This window comes from Microcaecilia unicolor, chromosome 7 (assembly GCF_901765095.1).
Source record: "Microcaecilia unicolor chromosome 7, aMicUni1.1, whole genome shotgun sequence".
NCBI classification, from domain to species: Eukaryota; Metazoa; Chordata; class Amphibia; order Gymnophiona; family Siphonopidae; genus Microcaecilia; species Microcaecilia unicolor.
In genome coordinates, this window is record NC_044037.1 from 260,421,240 (window position 1) to 260,439,706 (window position 18,467).

Consider the following 18,467-nt stretch of genomic DNA (forward strand, 5'->3'; position numbering starts at 1 on the left):
TGCATGTACAATTTGAGCAATGAGCCAACTGTTGCCAATGATTGGGTGCTAACAATTATTGGCATTAAATGGCAACAATTTGGATTTAGGCGTGCATCCTGCTAGCACTATTCTATAAAGATGCATGTGTAAATTGTTTAGCTCACAACTGAAAATAGGACATGGGAGGGGCAAGGGCGGGTGGAGGACATCACTAAAGATATGCCCAATATCAGAAAATTTGGAGGATCCGCACTTTACACCAGGTTTCAGTTGGTGTAATTTTGGGCTCTGATCCTGAAACTATGCACTATATAAATCGGCACCTCAATTTGGAGCGCCGTTCATAGAATAGCACGTGGCGTACATTTTGTTTAGTGCCCAAATTTAGCGCCATTTACTGAATCTAGTCCCATATATGGGCATTCATGTAGCAGCAAAAATATTTTGCCTCCATGTATTTGAAAATGCATGTCATGGTAGTAAAGGAAAGAAAGACATTGAGGGCCCTGTTTATTATTATTATTACATTACATTTGTACCCTGCACTTTCCCACACATAGCAGGTTCAATGCGGCTTACATAGTAAATAGAATTACAGAGTCTTATAAGGAGAGTTTTACAACTATAATAAACATATTAATAGAAAGGCCTGAAGAATATGTGAATTGAGCATGGAAAGGTGTAACAAAGATAGGATAAGCTGAAGGAAAAGAGATAGGGAGGGGTATGGTGTAGGGAAGATGGGGAAGAAAGATTAGGGGATAAGCATGAAGGAGATTGGGAGACATGGTTTAAGATATAATCTTTGTTTACTAAGGTGTGCTAGCATTTTTAATGCACCTACAATTAGCGCACACGCTAACCGTGTAGGCGCCTATAGAGATACTGTAGGCGCGTACACGGTTAATGCATGATGGTTAACATGTGTTAATGCGCCTATAACGAGGCTTAGTAAACGGGGACCCAAGACACATGCACTGAAGCTTACCACAACCGTTAAGGCTATTTAATATGGGATGCATTAAAAGGGCAATTTTAAAACTTTGCACCTATATTTTTTAAGCCTACTCTATAAAGGGATGGACCCGTATATAATAAATGTAAACCGCTTTGGTTCTACCACAGAAAGGCAGTATATCAAATGCATGACCCTAGGTGCTTACTTTCCTTTAAATAATACTAATATACCAGGTACAGTATGCACATATAACTTAGGTGGCACTTACATCAGCCACAGAGCTGGTGTAAATGCTTGCACCAAAACTGCTAAAACTCACACATAACTTATAGTACTCTAAAGTTACACATGGGAGTCTCACCTACTCTCTGACCAGACTCCACTCCTGTGTATGCCCACATGTCAAATATGTGCTATGCGGGTATAGACAGAGTGGTGCTAAGGCAGGTTTTCGGCATTTCCATGCTGGTATTCTAGTCATTCACCCATATATTCGGTACATAAATGTTAGTGCCTTATTTATAGAATTACCCTCTTAAATTAGGAGCATAAATTTAGGAGCATAACCTTTAGATAATAAGCTCTTATATGTGTGCAAAAACGTTCTTTTATGCAACTTTTCAATTTTATGCATTACAAGTTATGGGGTCCTTTTACTATGGTGTGCTGACAAATTATTATTATTATTAGCATTTGTATAGCGCTACCAGACGCACGCAGCGCTGAACACCTGACACAGACAGTCCCTGCTGAATAGAGCTTACAATCTAAAAAATACAGACAGACAAGACAATTAAGGGCGAGGGAAGTTCTGGGTGAGAAAGGAACAAGGGGAGGGCAATTGAGTAGTGGCTAGGAGCCAAAAGCAGTGGTGAAAAGGTGGGTTTTCAGCATAGATATGAAAATAGGTAGAGATGGAGCTAGACATACAGGCTCAGGAAGTCTATTCGAGGCATAAGGAGCCGTGAGGGGAAAGGAACGAAGTCTGGAGTTAGCAGTGGAGGAGAAGGGGGACGACAAGATAGATTTGTCCAGTGAGCGGAGTTCATGGGGAGGAATGTAGGGAGAGATGAGAGTGGAGAGGTAATGGGGGGGGGGGGCTGCAGAATGGATGCATTTAAAAGGTCAGTAAGAGAAGTTTGAACTGTATGCGGAAGCAGACAGGAAGCCAGTGAAGTGACTTGAGGAGTGGGCTAGTGTGGGTATAACGATTTTGGCGGAAAATAAGTCGTTCTGCAGAATTTTGGACAGACTGGAGAGGAGAGAGATGGCTGAGTGGAAGACCAGTGAGAAGCAAATTGCAATAATCCAAGCGAGAGCTGAAAAGGGTTTGGATAAGGGTTCTGGTAGTGTATTCAGAAAGGAAGGGGCAAATTTTGCTAATGTTGTAGATAAAGAAATGACAGGTTTCGGCGATCTGTTGAATATGCGCAGAGAAGAAGAAAGAGGAATCAAAGATGACTCCAAGGTTACGAGCCGAGGAGACAGGGAGGATGTGAGAGCCATTAATAGAGATAGAGAATGGGAGAAGAGGGGAGGTGGGTTTAGGAGGGGAAATATGAGAAGTTCAGTTTTAGTCATGTTTAGCTTCAGATGGCGTTGAGACATCCAAGCAGCAATGTCAGACAAGCAGAATGAAATTTTGTCCTGGATTACGGTTGAGATTTCAGGGGTGGAGATGTAGATCTGAGAGTCATCTGCATAAAGATGGTATTGAAAGCCATGGGATGAAATCAGGGTACCAAGAGAAGAGGTATGGCCTGTGGTAGTGTAAATGCGTGTTTTGGGCGCGCGCAGAAATATTTTTCAGTGCACCTAGCGGTAAAGAATTTGGGTGGTAATGACCTACGCACGTCAGATGCCACTTGGTGCGCATCTGCTACAAGTGCCAGAAAATAACAAAATTGAAATTACCACAAGGGCCACAATAGTAACCAGGTGGTAATTCCAATTTGGCACCCGTTGGGTGCGCATAGGCGCATACGCGTCTTATTAAAAGGGGCCCTATATGTATTTTCGCAAGGGTAATAAAATAATATTGGGATTTGAAGAGTGTTAAAGTTGTGTTAATGAAAGTAATTCTGGATGTTAAGACTGGTGCTCTAACCACTAGGCCACTCCTCCACACCATTCTATATTAAGGACCCCTTTTACTAAGCATTTTTTGTGGGTGCACTGAAAAATAATTCTGCGTGCGCCCAAAACACACGTCTACACTACCACAGGCCATTTTTCAGCGCACCTTAGTAAAAAGGACCCCTAAATTTTTTAGCAAGTCATTTTTTGTAAATTATTGAAAATATAAAATAAAATTGATTTCATATTTTTATAGATAAGCATTAAAAATATGATCTTAGGGTTCACAGAAAAAAAACAATCTCCCAAAACCAATATAACCTATAACAATGAAATTACTAAAATTTTTATCAAAAGGTTTTATTCAAAACTCATAATTCCATCATTGTGTTCAAAAATACAAAAAGCATCAATGAAGACAAATGTTTCTGGGGACTTTCATGCACCTGTCTCTCATTCTCAGCAAGTTTTAAGAGGCTGTTTTATAAATAAGCATAAGCATTTATATCTTTACGTAATAGCATCACAGTAGGTATATATATATTTGGCCTCTCAATCTGGGCAACTTGTAATAAAGTTACCCTCCATGAAACCATCTTTCAGAATTATGTAGTTAATTTACTTATTCATGTAAAAAGCTGTATATACAGTTCTAGCAGTCAGTGGTCATCAAGACGGTTTATATCAATTTGAAATACACATAATCCATATGACTAACCCAATAAATATAGAACCTGCCAACCACACAGTGATTTATGCCTCATTCATAGAAACTGCAGTTGACTCAACTTGGCCTGCTTTTGCACACTTTCCACATGCATGGTCTGGTCATTTCTAAGGGTGCAGGTATTTAGTAGCTTGGTAATTAGCAAGGGCTCCCTCAAGGCTTGTTTCTGAGCAATTTTGCAAATATTGTTGAACAACGTTAATATCTAAAAACACTAACTAAAAGATGTGAAAATCCTCAACAGGCTACAACAGTGCTCCTCAACCATATTCTGGAGGCACACCTAGCCAGTAAGGTTTTACCACAAAGAATATGAATGAGATAAATCTGCATATACTCTTATGTTCTTATACCTGTTGCATGCAAATCTCTCATGCATTTTCCTTGTGGTAACTGAGTAAACTTGACTGGCTCGGTGAGCCTCCGGAAGAAGGTTGAGAAGCAGTGGGCTTCAAGATGAACCCCAGTTTTCTAGTCTGTTTTATCAAAGGCTCACATAGGTATTTGTCTCAGATTTTTCTAGAAATATCTTACACTTGGCTCCACTATTGTAACCTGAAATGGGCCATCAGGTTATCATTTTCTATAGTTGTAAATCACATTAAAAAGTACCTTATACACAATGAGCCTAAGGGAAGGGATGAGAAATGACAGAATGACAGACATCACTTCAGCTCCAGCCGGTGACAGTCCTACCATCCTTAACATGGTTTTATTTACTTATTAGAACCATCTCTGTGTAAATGACACTTAGGATTATTTAAGATTATGTTGTAATCCTTTTAATCCTCAGTGCTTTAAATTTCAGGCTAAACACCAACGAGCAAACCAGCACTTAGCAGAAAGGTTTAAAGCTACTGATGTGAACATAAATCTCATTTTATTCAGCACTTCTCTGATGAAGACATACACCATGTATTGTTCACAGACACCGGTACTGTAATTTCTGTGCTTCTAAATTTTATGCACAGCTTCTCTCCAACAATTGCAGTTAGCTGAAGCTAATACCAGCAAACAAATAAATAAATAAATAGAAACCGAGGTCAGAAAGTACATTACCATATTAATAAAACAGAAATGTTTGCCCATAATGCACTAATATGCAAATGCTTATGTAATCTGCATCATTATATGTCATACAACTAATAATCCTTCTACTGGTTTACAGTGGATTTTAGATTCAGAATTGCTCGCGCTTTGCAATTCTGTTTCTTAGATTCCTCTCTACCCAAACATTCCAATGGTCATTTTCCATACATAATCAATAATGCATGGTCTCAGATTGAATGCCACAGCTAATTCAAGTTTGGAATTCTGCTTCCATTTATAACATAACACATCAGCAGAACTGATTATTGCCTTGTTTCAATCAGCACTCCTTTATTATTCTGTAGGTAATGAAAGAAAAAAAACAATGCTTTATTGCCATGTTCCTCAGCTATAAGCATGATTTTTGTGAGCATTTGAAAGCGAAGCCAGCTATGTAATAAAATATTGATAGCTTTGCTAAATCCTTTAAGATTCCTGTTAGAGCAAAGTTCTGGGTATTCATCCAAGGTTATGGTTACAGCATGTAAAATTCCTCCTTCTCTTCAAAATTTTAGTATGAATCTCTCACTGAGGACTTGCCACTCCACTGTCTAGATTAGGGGGGGGGGAGGTGGAGGGGGGTGTTTGCTAATGATTATGCTGTAACCCCAGATGGATATGACATCTCAGTTCTGTATTTATCATTCTGTTCCACAAAAATTGGCAGTGAATAGGGCCTGGATAGGTGTCACCAATGATCAGAGAGGCTAGGTGTAAAGGATTACAAATTAGGGTTGGGGAAGGCCTATGTCACTTTTAAACCAATAATTAAAGTGCTTTATATTTTCATTTGGGTCTACACAGGAATCTATAACAGCAACTGTAGTTTTTAACACATATGCTCATCATATCACAATGGATATTTCATCATATTAATATTTTCCTACCTGAAAGACATTCTTTCTGCTGGATTTCTCTTTGGTCCATTCAATACTGGCTCCACGCAAATCCACCCACTCTGGTTTATTCCCGGTTTTCTGTAGACAACAATTAAATGTGAAGCACAGCTCGTGTGTAGATAAATGGAGACACTTGTCAGATAAAAAGAAACAGACTCAAGATCACTAGTGATGGTCTGAGAGTAAATGGTATGAGAATATATGGCAATAAAAGACTTCTAGCAATATTGCATTCACTAGACAAGCTCAGTAAATCAATTTGTACCTACTTTACTAGTAAGAGGTTATATTACCTTAGAACAAATAATCTCTTGATAAAATCTATCATTTAGCCCTTATTTCTTTCGGTCTACAAGGTTAAGAAGCATTTAGCAAGTACAGGATCTAGAAACCAAATGCATTTTATTGTTTCTTATAGAACTTATATAATTTCTGTGTCTTTTAAAAGGAAAATCAATCAAAAATATAATCTGTTGGGTTAGCATCAGAAACGTTATGATGTTCCTTGTCCTGCAGCCATGGATCCAACCATGTTACCTAGCTTCTTGAATGAAGGTTCTGCAGAGTTAAGGGGTATTATGAGCATGATGGACTTCGAAAACGTACAAACCTTCATCTGGCAAATATGCAGTCTTTTCTATGAGTCATGGTTGGCCTTATTTTTGTTTGATTTTAATATTTAACTATACACATATTTATTTTGATACTGCTAATGTCTACCCATATCTCTGACCCATCAACACTGAAGCTTGTTTGTAGCAAACATTCAGCTTTTGTCAAAAGTGGACAACTGAGATTTTTCATTTTCATGACAACTTTTGACATCACTTTTCTTTTGTATCACAAAATGTATATTGTTCACTGTTTAGAAACAGGTTCTTGTTAAATAACAACTATTATGTCACTTACAATCAGGCTCATTTTCAAAAGAGAAAAACTTCCAAAAAGTGACATAAGTCTGCATTTGGAGGTTTATCTCACAAAGAAGTCCAAATCAGTATTTTCAAAACCTATTTTTAGACGTCTGTCTCTGAAGTCCATCAGAAGGACGTCTAAATCTCAAGGGGGCATGCCAGGGGTGTGTTCAAAAAACATCCAAATTCAGACTTAGATGTCATATCCAAAAATGCCCCTTGTGCATTTGACTTGCCCAAAGTCACAAGGAGCAGAAGTGGGAATTGAACCCATGATGCCAGGATCAAAGCCCGCTGCAATAACCATTAAGCAACTCCTCCTCTGTTTTGGACATCTTGCATTTGGACGTCTTTTGTTCGAAAATGGACCCAAAAAAGGACGTCCAAATCACAAGACATCCATAGCATTTTCGAAAGCAAAAGATAAGAGTCTATCTTTTTTGAAAATGACCTGCTTTAGACGTTCTATCGAAAATGCTCCTCAATGACACATAGAGGGGCATTTTGGAAAGGGACGTCCAAGTTTCGATTTGGACGTCCTTGTAAAACATCCCAATCCAGGGGCAGGGAAACCTGTATTTTTGAAACAAGATGGACGTCCATCTTTCGTTTTGAAAATACCATCAGGGACGTCCAAATCCTTAAATTTTGCCGTCCCGAGATTTGGACGTCCCTAGACATGGATGTTTCTGATTTTTGGCAAATTTCAAAACCAAGGACATCCATCTCAGAAATGACCAAATGCAAGCCATTTGGTCATGGGAGGAGGCAACATTTGTAGTGCACTGGTCCCCCTGACATGCCAGGACACCAACCGGGCACCCTAGGGGGCACTGCAGTGGACTTCATAAAATGCTCCCAGGAACATAGCTCCCTTACCTTGTGTGCTGAGCCCCCCAACCCCCCCCCAAATCCACTACCCCCAACTGTACACCACTACCATAGCCCTTACAGGTGAAGGGGGGCACCTAGATGTGGGTATAGTGGGTTTGTGGAGGGCTTACTGTTTCCTCCACAAACGTAACAGGTGGGGGGCGATGGTGCTGGGTCCGCCTGTCTGAAGTGCACTCACCCACTAAAACTGCTCCAGGGACCTGCATACTGCTGTCATGGACCTGAGTATGACATCTGAGGCTGGCACAGAGGCTGGCACAACATATTTGTGAGGGTGGGAGGGGGTTAGTGACCACTGGGGGAGTAACAGGAGGTCATCCCTGTTCTCTCCAGTGGTCATGTGTTCATTTTGGGCACCTTTTTGTGCCTTAGTCGTAAGAAAAACAAGTCCGGGTGAAAATGTCCAAGTGCTCGTCGGGGACGTCCTTCTTTTTTTCGATTATGGGTCAAGGACGTCCAAGTGTTAGGCACACCCAAGTCCCACCTTCGCTATGCCTCAAACATGACCCCTTGAACTTTGACCGTCCCTGCGACAGAGTGCAGTTGGGGACGTCCAAAATTGGCTTTTGATTATACCAATTTGGACATTTCTGTGAGGACGTCCATCTTCCAATTTATGTCAAAAAATGGGCGTCCTTATCTTTCGAAAATGAGCCCAATAGGCACATTAGGCTTAGACTCATCAAAAGTGAGGTTAAGGAGGTGCTTTCAGAAGGGTTAGGTAGCATTAAGAATGCAATTTTAGAAGGACTAAGCATTATTTACATATGGAAAAGCAGGTTTATATGTGTACACAGGTTTACACATATACTGAAAGCAGCAATTTTAAAAATGCCTTTCTCTTACATATGTATATAGGTGGCACATATTGATTTTAAGGGGCTGTGGTGTGAGCAGACTTTTTCAATATACACGTTCCTTCCATTTTAGAAGGCAAATACATGTATATTTTAAAAAATGCACACCAAACATTTACACCTCTACTGAATCACACATAAGTTTGGGCAAACTGCTCATTTGGACATGAGGTTTTGAAGACTGAGTGAGGAAGGCAATTGTGCTTATCTATCTGGCCTAAAAGCACCTTGCTGATGCGCTGCCATCCAGTCTCCTTAAAGAATTAGTTGATTTGTTATTAATCTATCTTCATTCTGTGATTGCTACTACCATTGAGATGGACGAGATACCAGACCAGTGGAAGCAGTCAGCTATCCATCCATAACTTAAGAATCCTAGAGCAGATACCTCCTTTTTATTTCCTATTGCCCAATTTCAAATCTGTCACTTGTCACCAAACTATTAGGAAAAAAAAAAGTTGATGTTCAACTTTATGATTTCTTTGGACAAAACTAATTTAGAGCACATTAAGCAAACTGGTTTTCACCCTTTCTGTAGTACAGTGCTCACTCAGAAAGGCATTATTGACTATATCATGATTAGTAGTAGTAGTATATCCATATCAATGTGGATCATGAGAAATTATTCTTCTGAAGTCACTGGGTATATCATTAGTATTTGAGATCGTGGACCATAGACTTCTTCTCAATAGTTTATATGATATTGACCTTTGAGGTACCACAATACTATTTTTATTTATTTTATTTGTTACATTTGTATCCCACATTTTCCCACCTATTTGCAGGCTCAATGTGGCTTACATAGTGCCGGAGATGCGATTGCAGACTCCGGTGTAAACAAATATAGAGTGATGTTGAGATAAGATAAGGTTCATGTGGTACTGCCACATGAGATAGGATAAATTTCATGTGGCATAGTCACATAGGGGTGTCGTGCACAGAATTGTGTGTCCATACTGTATTTTGGTTTTATTGTGTCCATACTGTATTTTGGTTTGTTGTGTCTATACTGTATTTTGGTTATGTTGTGTTGCAGCCGTCAGGCTTTTATGTTGGGTTGGTAGGGTATGCCTTTTTAAATAAGTTTTTAGTGTTCTCCTGAAGTGTAGGTGGTCGTACATAATTTTCAAGGCTTTTGGAAGTGCGTTCCACAATTGTGTGCTTATGTAGGAAAAATTGGATGCATAAGTTGATTTGTATTTCAGTCCTTAGCAGCTTAGGTATTGCAGGTTTAGGTACATTCATGTTGATTTTGAAGTATTTCTGGTTGGTAGGTCAATCAGGTGTGTCATGTATCCCGGGGCTTCACCGTAGATAATTTTGTGAACTAGAATGCAGATTTTGAAAGCAATACATTCTTTGATTGGGAGCCAGTGTAGTTTTTCGCGGAGGGGTTTTGCGCTATCAAATCGGATTTTTCTGAAGATACAGTAAGCCTGGCTACCGTGTTCTGGGCAGTCTGAAGTTTCTTTAATATTTGTTCTTTACATCCCGCATAGATTCCACTGCAGTAGTCCATGTGACTTAGTACCATTGATTATATCATGTTGTGAAATGTTTCTCTCGGGAAGAATTGTTTCATGCATTTAAGTTTCCACATTGAGTAAAACATTTTCTTAGTTGTAGCTGTCACTTGTTTCTCTAGTGTTAGGTTGCGGTCTATTATAACGCCGAGGATTTTCAGGCTAAGATAGGGAGGGTGTGATCTGGGGTGTTGATAATAGTAGGGTTATCCGCGCTGTGTTGAGATGAGACGAGACAGTGTGTTTTTTCTTAGTTGAGTTTTTGTTGAAATGCGCTTGCCCAGGAGTCCATGATGTTCAAGCTGCTTTTGATTTCATTGGTGATTTCTGTCAGATTAGATTTGTAAGGAATGTATATTGTGACATCGTCTGAATATATGAAAGGGTTCAGGCCTTGGTTGGATAGGGTCTTGGCTAAAGAGGTCATCATTAGGTTGAAGAGGATTGGTGATAGCTGTGATCCTTGTGGTACTCCACAGTCTGCCTTCCACAGTGATGATATGGTTGATTTTGATTTTACTTGATATGTTCTTGTGGTTAGGAAACCATTGATCCAGCTAAGTATGTTACCACCAATCCCAAACTTATCTGTTAATCTTAGTAGTATATTGTGGTTTACCATGTCAAATGCACTAGACATGTCGAATTGGAAGAGGAGGATATTTTTGCCTGTTGCTATTTCCTGCTTGAACTTGGCTAAAAGAATGAATAGTACTGTTTTTGTGCTGTGTAGTGGGCGAAATCCTGACTGAGATTCATGTAATATTGAAAATTTGTGTATATAGTCAGTAAGTTGTTTGGCTACCATGCTTTCCATCATTTTGACTGACAGCGGGATGGATGCTACTGGTCGGTAGTTTGTGATTTCGTTTGTTTTTTTTGTCATGTCTTTTGGTATCAGGGTGAGTAGAATGTTGCCATTTTCCTTTGGGAAGAGACCTTGTTGAAGCATGTAATTTAGGTGGGATGCGAGGTCTGCGATGAAGCGGTTGGGGCGGATTTCATTAGGTAGTTGGGACAGGTGTCTAGATAGCATTGAGTTTTGGAGAACCTGCTGATCGCCTGTGCAACTGTATCGACGGTAAGGGGGGCGAAGTTTAACCAGGTTTGGTCAGCTGGGTATTCTCCAGCAGTTGTGTCCAGTTTATTGAGGAAGTTTTCTATGTCTGGGTTGTCGTGAGGTAGCGTGTTATGTAGATTTACAATTTTTTCATTGAAATAATTGGCAAGTTTATCTGCAGATGGGATGTCTGTATTCGATGAAGTGACCAAATTGGAGTCTAGGAGTTTATTCACGAGTTGGTATAATTTCTTCGTGTCTTTGTAGTCTGACCCTATTTTGGTTTTATAGTATGATCTTTTGGTCTGTCTTATTGCGTATTTGTATTTTCTTGTGATTGTTTCCTTGTGTTGAGTGTGTTTTCATCTTATTTTTTTCCCATGCTCTTTCAAGTTTCCTGGATTGTGTTTTTAGTTTTTTTCAGTTCGTTGTTGAACCACGGTATTGAGTTGCGTTTACATGATGTTTTTGTTCATGAGGGTGCTATATCATCTAGTATGCCTTTGCATCTTTTATCCCATTCCAAACTATGGTTTCAATCCTTTTTAACTAATTGATCTTTTCATGGTAGTTGGAATAACTTTCTTTCAGAGAGTTAAACTTTTCATTATGGGGTTTCTCAGGGCTGTTCTTCTCCAAGCTATGCAACATCTTCCTTTCCATTCTGTTTCAAACTCGGGGCTTACAAGCTTTATATATGCCGATGGCATTCATCTCCTTAACACTTCTGATTACTCTGATTCACATGCTGTCCACACCATCAGTCATGCTCATGAATTTGCAGTCAGTTCAACTGATGAAGATACACTAAAGTTAAATCCAGAGAGATAAACTTTCCTCCCCTCATTGCACCTCTGCTATGTGGATCGCAGATTGATGTGAAGGATAGCATCAAAATTCTTGATAGTCAGCTTACCTTTGATGAGCAGATAAACACCTTAGTGAGAAAATATTTTTGTACCCTTATCTTACGCTTGATCCATGATATCGATTTTGATAACTTGGTTAATCCACTTGTCCTCTCTAGATTAAAATATTGAAACACTCTTTATCAGGCCTAAAAGTATTCATTATTAAGAAAGCCTAACAGATTCATAATGCCAGAGTTAAATTATTAAGCAAGGCAAATATATATGATCCTGTGACCATTTTTCTGGAAGATGAAGAAAAACTTGCCACAGATGCACAGACTCACAGTAACAACTTTTTCAGGTACATCAGAAGTACAAAGCCTGTGAGGGAATCTGTGGGATCGTTAGATCAAGAAGGAGCAAAAGGGGGACTCGAGGACAAGACCACAGCTGAGAGGCTGAATGAATTCTTTGCTTCGGTCTTTAAGGAAGAAGATGTAAGAGATCTACCTGTACCAGATATTGTTTTCAAGGGTAACGATGTGGAGGAACTGAAATAAATCTTGGTGAACCTGAAAAACATACAGAGCCAAAATCGACACATTAAAGAATAGTAAATCACCTGGACCAGATGGAATGCATCCTAGGGTACTGAAAGAGCTCAAACATGAAATTGCTGCTTTGCTGTTAGTGATCTGTAACCTGTCATTAAAATCATCCATAGCACCTGAAAATTGGAAGGTGTCAAATATAACACTGATTTTTAAAAAGGGTTCTGGGTGATCTGGGCAATTACACAATTGCCCGGAAAGCAGCAATTACAGACTGGTAAGCCAGACTTCTGTGTTGGGCAATATAGTGGAAACTATTATAAAGACTACAATTACCAAATACATAGACATTGTTTAATGGGACAGAGTCAGCATGGGTTCAACTGAGGGAAATCTTGCCTCACCAATTTACTTCATTTTCTTGAAGGCATAAATAAACATGGCACAAGAACAGAAGAATAGCCAAAATGGGAACAACGGTCCTTCTAGCTCAGTATCTTGCTTCCAAATGTGGCTAATCCAGGTCACAAGTACCTGGCAGAAAACCAAATAGTAGCAAATTTCAATGCTGCCAATCCCAGAGCAAACAGTAGCTTCTCCCATGTCTATCTCAATAGGAGACTATATCCTCCAGGAACTTGTGCAAACCTTTAACCCAGACACGCTAACCACTGTTACCACATCCTCCGGCAATGAGTTCCAGAGCTTAACTATTATTTCAGTGAAAATAAATATTTGTTCTTATTTGTTGTAAAACTATTTCAAACAGTGAATAATCAATTCACTTTTACCTATCCTAAGCCACTCTGGATTTTGTAGACCTCAATCATATCCAACCTCAGCCATCTGTTTTCCAAGCTGAACAACACTACCCTTATTAGCATTTCCTCATATGAGAGGCATTCCAAACCTTTTATCATTTTTGCTGCTCTTCTTTGAACCTTTTCTAATTACGCTATGGGGTCCAGGGCATGTTAAGGGTAGGATCTGGGCATGCCTAACACTTGGACATTTTTCTGTCATAATGGAACAAAACAAAAACTTGCAGGACTATAAGTTGGATGTTTTGGTCTAGACCTGTTTTATAAGTCACACAGAAAGTACCCTAAATGACCAGATAACCACTGTAGAGAATCAGGGATGACCTCCCTTACCCTTCCAGTGATCACTAACTCCCTCCCACCCACCCCCAAAAAATATGATTAAAAGCATTACTTACCTGCCTCTATGCCAGACTCACATGTTATACTAAGGCCAATTCCAGCAGCACACAGGTCCCTAGAGTAGTCTAGTGGTGGATACAGTGCACGGTAGACAGGTGAACCTAGGCCCATACCTCCCACTACCTGTTACACTTGTGGTGGAAACTGTGAGCTCTCCAAAACTCACCAGAAACCCACTGTACCCACATATAAGTGCCCTCTTCACCCATAAGGGCTACTGTAGTGGTGGAAGTAAGTTTTGGGGGGGGCTCAACAGACAAATTAAGGGAGCAACAATGAGATGTGTACCTGGGAACATTTAAAGTCCATTGTAGTGCCCTCTAGGGTTCCCCATAGCTCTCCTGGGAATTCTGTGTGGCCAGTCTACTAAGAATGCTGGCTCCTCCTATATCCCAATGGCTTGATTTTGTGCATTTTTCACTTGGACATTTTTTTTTTCAAAAATGGACCAAAGAAATAAACACACAGAAAACAAAAACATCCAGCAAATATTAATTTTTGCAAATGGCTATATTCCCCACTTGAATTTTGGCAGTTTTTAGAAAAATGTGTAAGGTTGGACTTAAACGTCATATCGAAAATGCCCCTCCGCATCTTTTTTGACATACGGGTACCAGAATTCAATGCAAAACTGAAGGTGAGGTTGCACCATGGAGCGATACAGAGGCATTATAGTATTCTTGGTCTTATTTACAATCCCTTTCCTAATAATTCCTAGCATCCTGTATGCTTTTTTGGCTACCACCACACACTAGGCAGAAGATTTCAGCATATTGTATACAATGACACCTAGATCATTTTCTTGGCTGCCGACTCAGGTGAACCCTAGCATTCCAATGTGCATCACTTTGCATTTGTCCACATTAAATTTGATCTGCCATTTGGATGCCCAGTCTTCCAGTTTCCTAAGGTTGTCCTGCGATTTTTCACAGTCTGTATGTGTTTTTACAACTTTGAATAGTTTTTTGTCAGCTGTAAATTTAGGGGGCCTTCTACTAAGCTGCAGTAAAAAGTGGCCTGTTGTAGTGTGGGCATGTGGGATTACCACTTGCTGAAGCCACTCTTTACAGCGGCGGGAAAAATCTATGTTTTGATGTTTTTAATGGCCAAGTGCTAATTTTCCATAGGTGCATGGCCATTTACTGCCTGATCCCTTACCGCCACCTATTCAGAAGGCATTAAGGGCTCATGCAGTACTCCTGCAGTAATGAGACAGCATGCGGCGATGGCCATGCACTGCCTGATTAAAGACAAAATGCTTTCTCCCCACCCCCTGTGCAAGAAAACACAAATTATTTTACAGTGCGTGAAATGGTGAGCACCAAAAAGAGAACTACCACAGGACACCTGGTTGTTCCTGATGGTAGTGTTGTTTTTTCCATGAGGGGCCCCTTAATCACCTCACTTGTCGTTCCAATTTCTAGACCATTTATAAAAAAAATAACACCAGTTCCAGTACGGATCCTATTCACCTCCTCCATTGAGAAAAATAGCCATTTAACCCTATCCTCTGTTTTCTGTCCAATAACCAATTCCTATCCTGTTGCGATTTAACAACTTTGAATACCATCAAGCTCATTTTCAAAGCACTTAGCCTCCCAAAGTTCCATAGAAACCTATGGAACTTAGCCTCCCAAAGTGCTTTGAAAATATGCCTCTTTGTGTCATCAGCACATGTAATTACGTCACTAAATACTCCCATCTCTAGATACACTACATCAATCAGCTCACCTCTATCCACATATTAATTCATGCTTTATCAAAGATTTGTTTACTAAATCCTTGGAGATAGGGGAGGTTCCGTGGGATTAGAGAAGAGCGGATGTGGTCCCTCTTCACAAAAGTAGGGACAGACAAGAAGCTGGAAACTATAGACTGGTAAGCTTTACTTCGGTTATTGGAAAAATAATGGAAGCGATGCTGAAGGAAAGGATAGTGAATTTGTTGGAATCCAATAAGTTAAAAGATCCAAGACAACATAGTTTTACCAAAGATAAATCGTGCCAAATGAATCTGATTGAATTCTTTGACTGACCAGAGAACTGGATCAAGGACATGAACTAGATGTAATCTACTTAGATTTCAGCAAAGCCTTTTACACAGTTCCTCATAGGAGGCTCTTGAATAAACTTGACAGGCTGAAGTTATGACCCAAAGTGGTGAACTGGATTAGGAACTGGTTGACAGACATACTCTAGAGGGAAAGGTGAGTAGTGGAGTGCCTCAAGGATCGGTGCTGGGCCAATTCTGTTCAATATATTTGTGAGTGACATTGCCGAAGGGTTAGAAGGTAAGATTTGCCTTTTTGCGGATGACATAGTAGACACCCCAGAGGGAGTGGAAAACATGAAAAAGGATCTGCAAAAGTTTGGCAATTAAAATTCAATGCAAAGAAGGGAGTAGAAATCCAAGGGAGACGAATGTGTTAGGCGTTGAGAGGCTGATATGCACAGATAGGGAGAGAGACCTTTGGATATATAAGATATATAAGAAAAGACTGGAAGATCTGAATATATATAGCCTAGAGGAGAGGAGGGAGATGGCGGCTGATTAACGGGCTAGTGATCCGCAAGCTCCTGATACCACCTCGGAGCTCGCCATCGTCCGGTTACCTGTTGGCCGAATGATGGCCCGATTTCGGTCGCGCCGGTTTTCCTGGTTGCTGTGGTGTCCAGATGTCTCTCCTTTTCCCCGGTGTGGTGATTCGTGGGAAAACACTGGCCAGCATGGTTCGCTGCCTGCGTGTCGGTGGGCCGGCTGCTCAGCTGCTCTTGAGGGCCCTCGGGACGTCCGTCGCCGTTTGTTCATCGTTATGGTCCGGGGAGCTGTGGTCTGCTGTTCGTTTGCTGTGGCTGCCTTATTCCTGATCTTCACCACCTCCGTCTGGGAGTTTGCTGCCCTGGCTTGGAAGGCCCTGACGGTTGGAGCTGCGGAGGAGGACCGTTCGATCCACCATCTTGATGCCTGCGCCTTTGGTCTTAAGCTTTCTTCAGCCTCTGGTGCTCGTCGTCTCACTCCTGGCCGCCTGCTGCTGCTGTTTTTCTTAGTGCTCGTTTGGGGATCATCTTGCTTGGACCTGCTCCAGCCCCGTTGTCTTACCTGAATCTTCATCATCTCTCCTGGATCTCTGCCGTCCCTCTTGGTCTCTCTTCCCTTTCCCTTCTTTCCCCGATTTTCCGATCCTAACTATTTTATTGTAACTGTATTTATTTTACTAGTTCATTGTAAGCCGCTTTGGGGCTGCAACACTGCAGCAAAAGGCGGGGTATAAATGACCTAAATAAATAAATAAATAATGACATTTTAAATACTTGAAAGGTATTAACATAGAAACATATTTTCCAGAGAAGAGAAAATAGTAAAACTAGAGGATATGAATTGAGTTTGCAGGGTGATAAGACTTAGGAGTAAAGTCAAAAACCTCTTTTCACAGAGAGGGTGGTTGATGCCTGGAATGCCTTCCCGAGGGAAATGGTGGAGAAAAAAAGGCTGTGGCAGATTTCAAAATGCATGGGATGAACACAGCGGATCTCTAATTAGAAAATGAATAGTATAAAAAAAATAAAACTTAAAGGGTTGCATATGTGTTTGCATATCAAGTGGTGCTTAGATGGCAACTCTGGCTGTATCAACTAAGGCCGGTGCTGGGCTGGCTTCTATGGTCTGAGTGCTGCATATAGCAATCCGGTTTAGTATGGGATGAAGAGAGAGCTTCAACAGAAACTCCAGTAATTTGGAACACGAGGACAGTTCCAGGCAGACTTTTATGGTCTGTGTCCCGCAAATGACAAGTCTGATTCAGATAGGCCTTGACGGCAACTCTAGTAGTTGGAACATAAGGACAGAGCTGGGCGGACTTTTATGTTCTATGTCCCAGAAACAACAAAAAGACCATGATCAAGTATATAATATCATGTTCATTGTTGATTTAATCAAGAACTGAGAATGAATGTGACTGTTGGGTAGACTGGATAGACCATTCAGGTCTTTATCTTCCGTCACTTACTATGTTACTATGTTAAGACTTCCCTGGATTGGGCGTCAGCTTGTGTATTCTTTTCAGCAGGTTGAAACCAGGCGGAAGTTAAATCGGGCAAAAAACAGAGGCCAGTGCACCTGCTGCAGATTCAGTCTTTTGGCGTCCTGAAGGTATAGGAGGTTCTTATGATCTGTGATTACTGTGATGGGGTTCAAGGCCCCTTCTAGGAGATAAATTGGCGTTAAGAGCCAACAATTCCCGGTCTCCAATTGGTTAATTTCGTTCCGATGTGGAAAACTTTTAGAAAAAAAGAAACAGGGGTGACATTTGCCAGAATCTGAGGCTTGAGACAGAATAGCGCCTGCTCCCAGAGAAGAGGCGTCTACTTCCAATATGAACAGTTTTTTGATATTGGGACTTCAGAGCATGGGCGCAGACAGAAAGGCTTGCTTTAAAACAGCAAAGGCATCTTGGGCCTCTGGGGTCCAGTTCTTCACATCCGCACCCTTCTTGGCGAAGGCAGTGAATAGGGGCTGTAATGGTGGAAATTGATGGATGAATTGCCGGTAGTAGTTTGCAAACCCCAAAACACTTTGCAAGGCCCGGAGACCCTGAGGTACCGGCCAAGTTCGGATAGTCTGGAGCTTGGTAGGATCCATCTGGAGACCCTCAGGAGAGATGATATATCCCAAAAATGGGATTGATCATTGGTGAAATCAGCACTTCTCTAATTTGGCAAAGAGGCAGTATTCTCGTAGACGCTGGAGAACCGTGCGGACATGATGGGGGTGTTCCTGGGGGGAAGCAGAGAAAACCAAGATGTCATCCAAATAGACAATGACAAAGGAGAAGAAGAGATCTTGGAAGATGAAGTAAGGGAAACA

General features: G+C 40.7%; 1 protein-coding gene across 1 annotated transcript in view; it reads right to left on the bottom strand.

The window, feature by feature from the left end:
• ARHGAP15 (Rho GTPase activating protein 15) overlaps positions 1 to 18,467 on the bottom strand; it is an 816,107-nt gene that overhangs the window by 762,361 nt on the left and 35,279 nt on the right. The window contains exon 4 of the mRNA XM_030209134.1: positions 5,720 to 5,809. Within this exon, the coding sequence (XP_030064994.1) occupies positions 5,720 to 5,809 (90 nt within the window). The remainder of the gene's footprint in view (positions 1 to 5,719; positions 5,810 to 18,467) is intronic.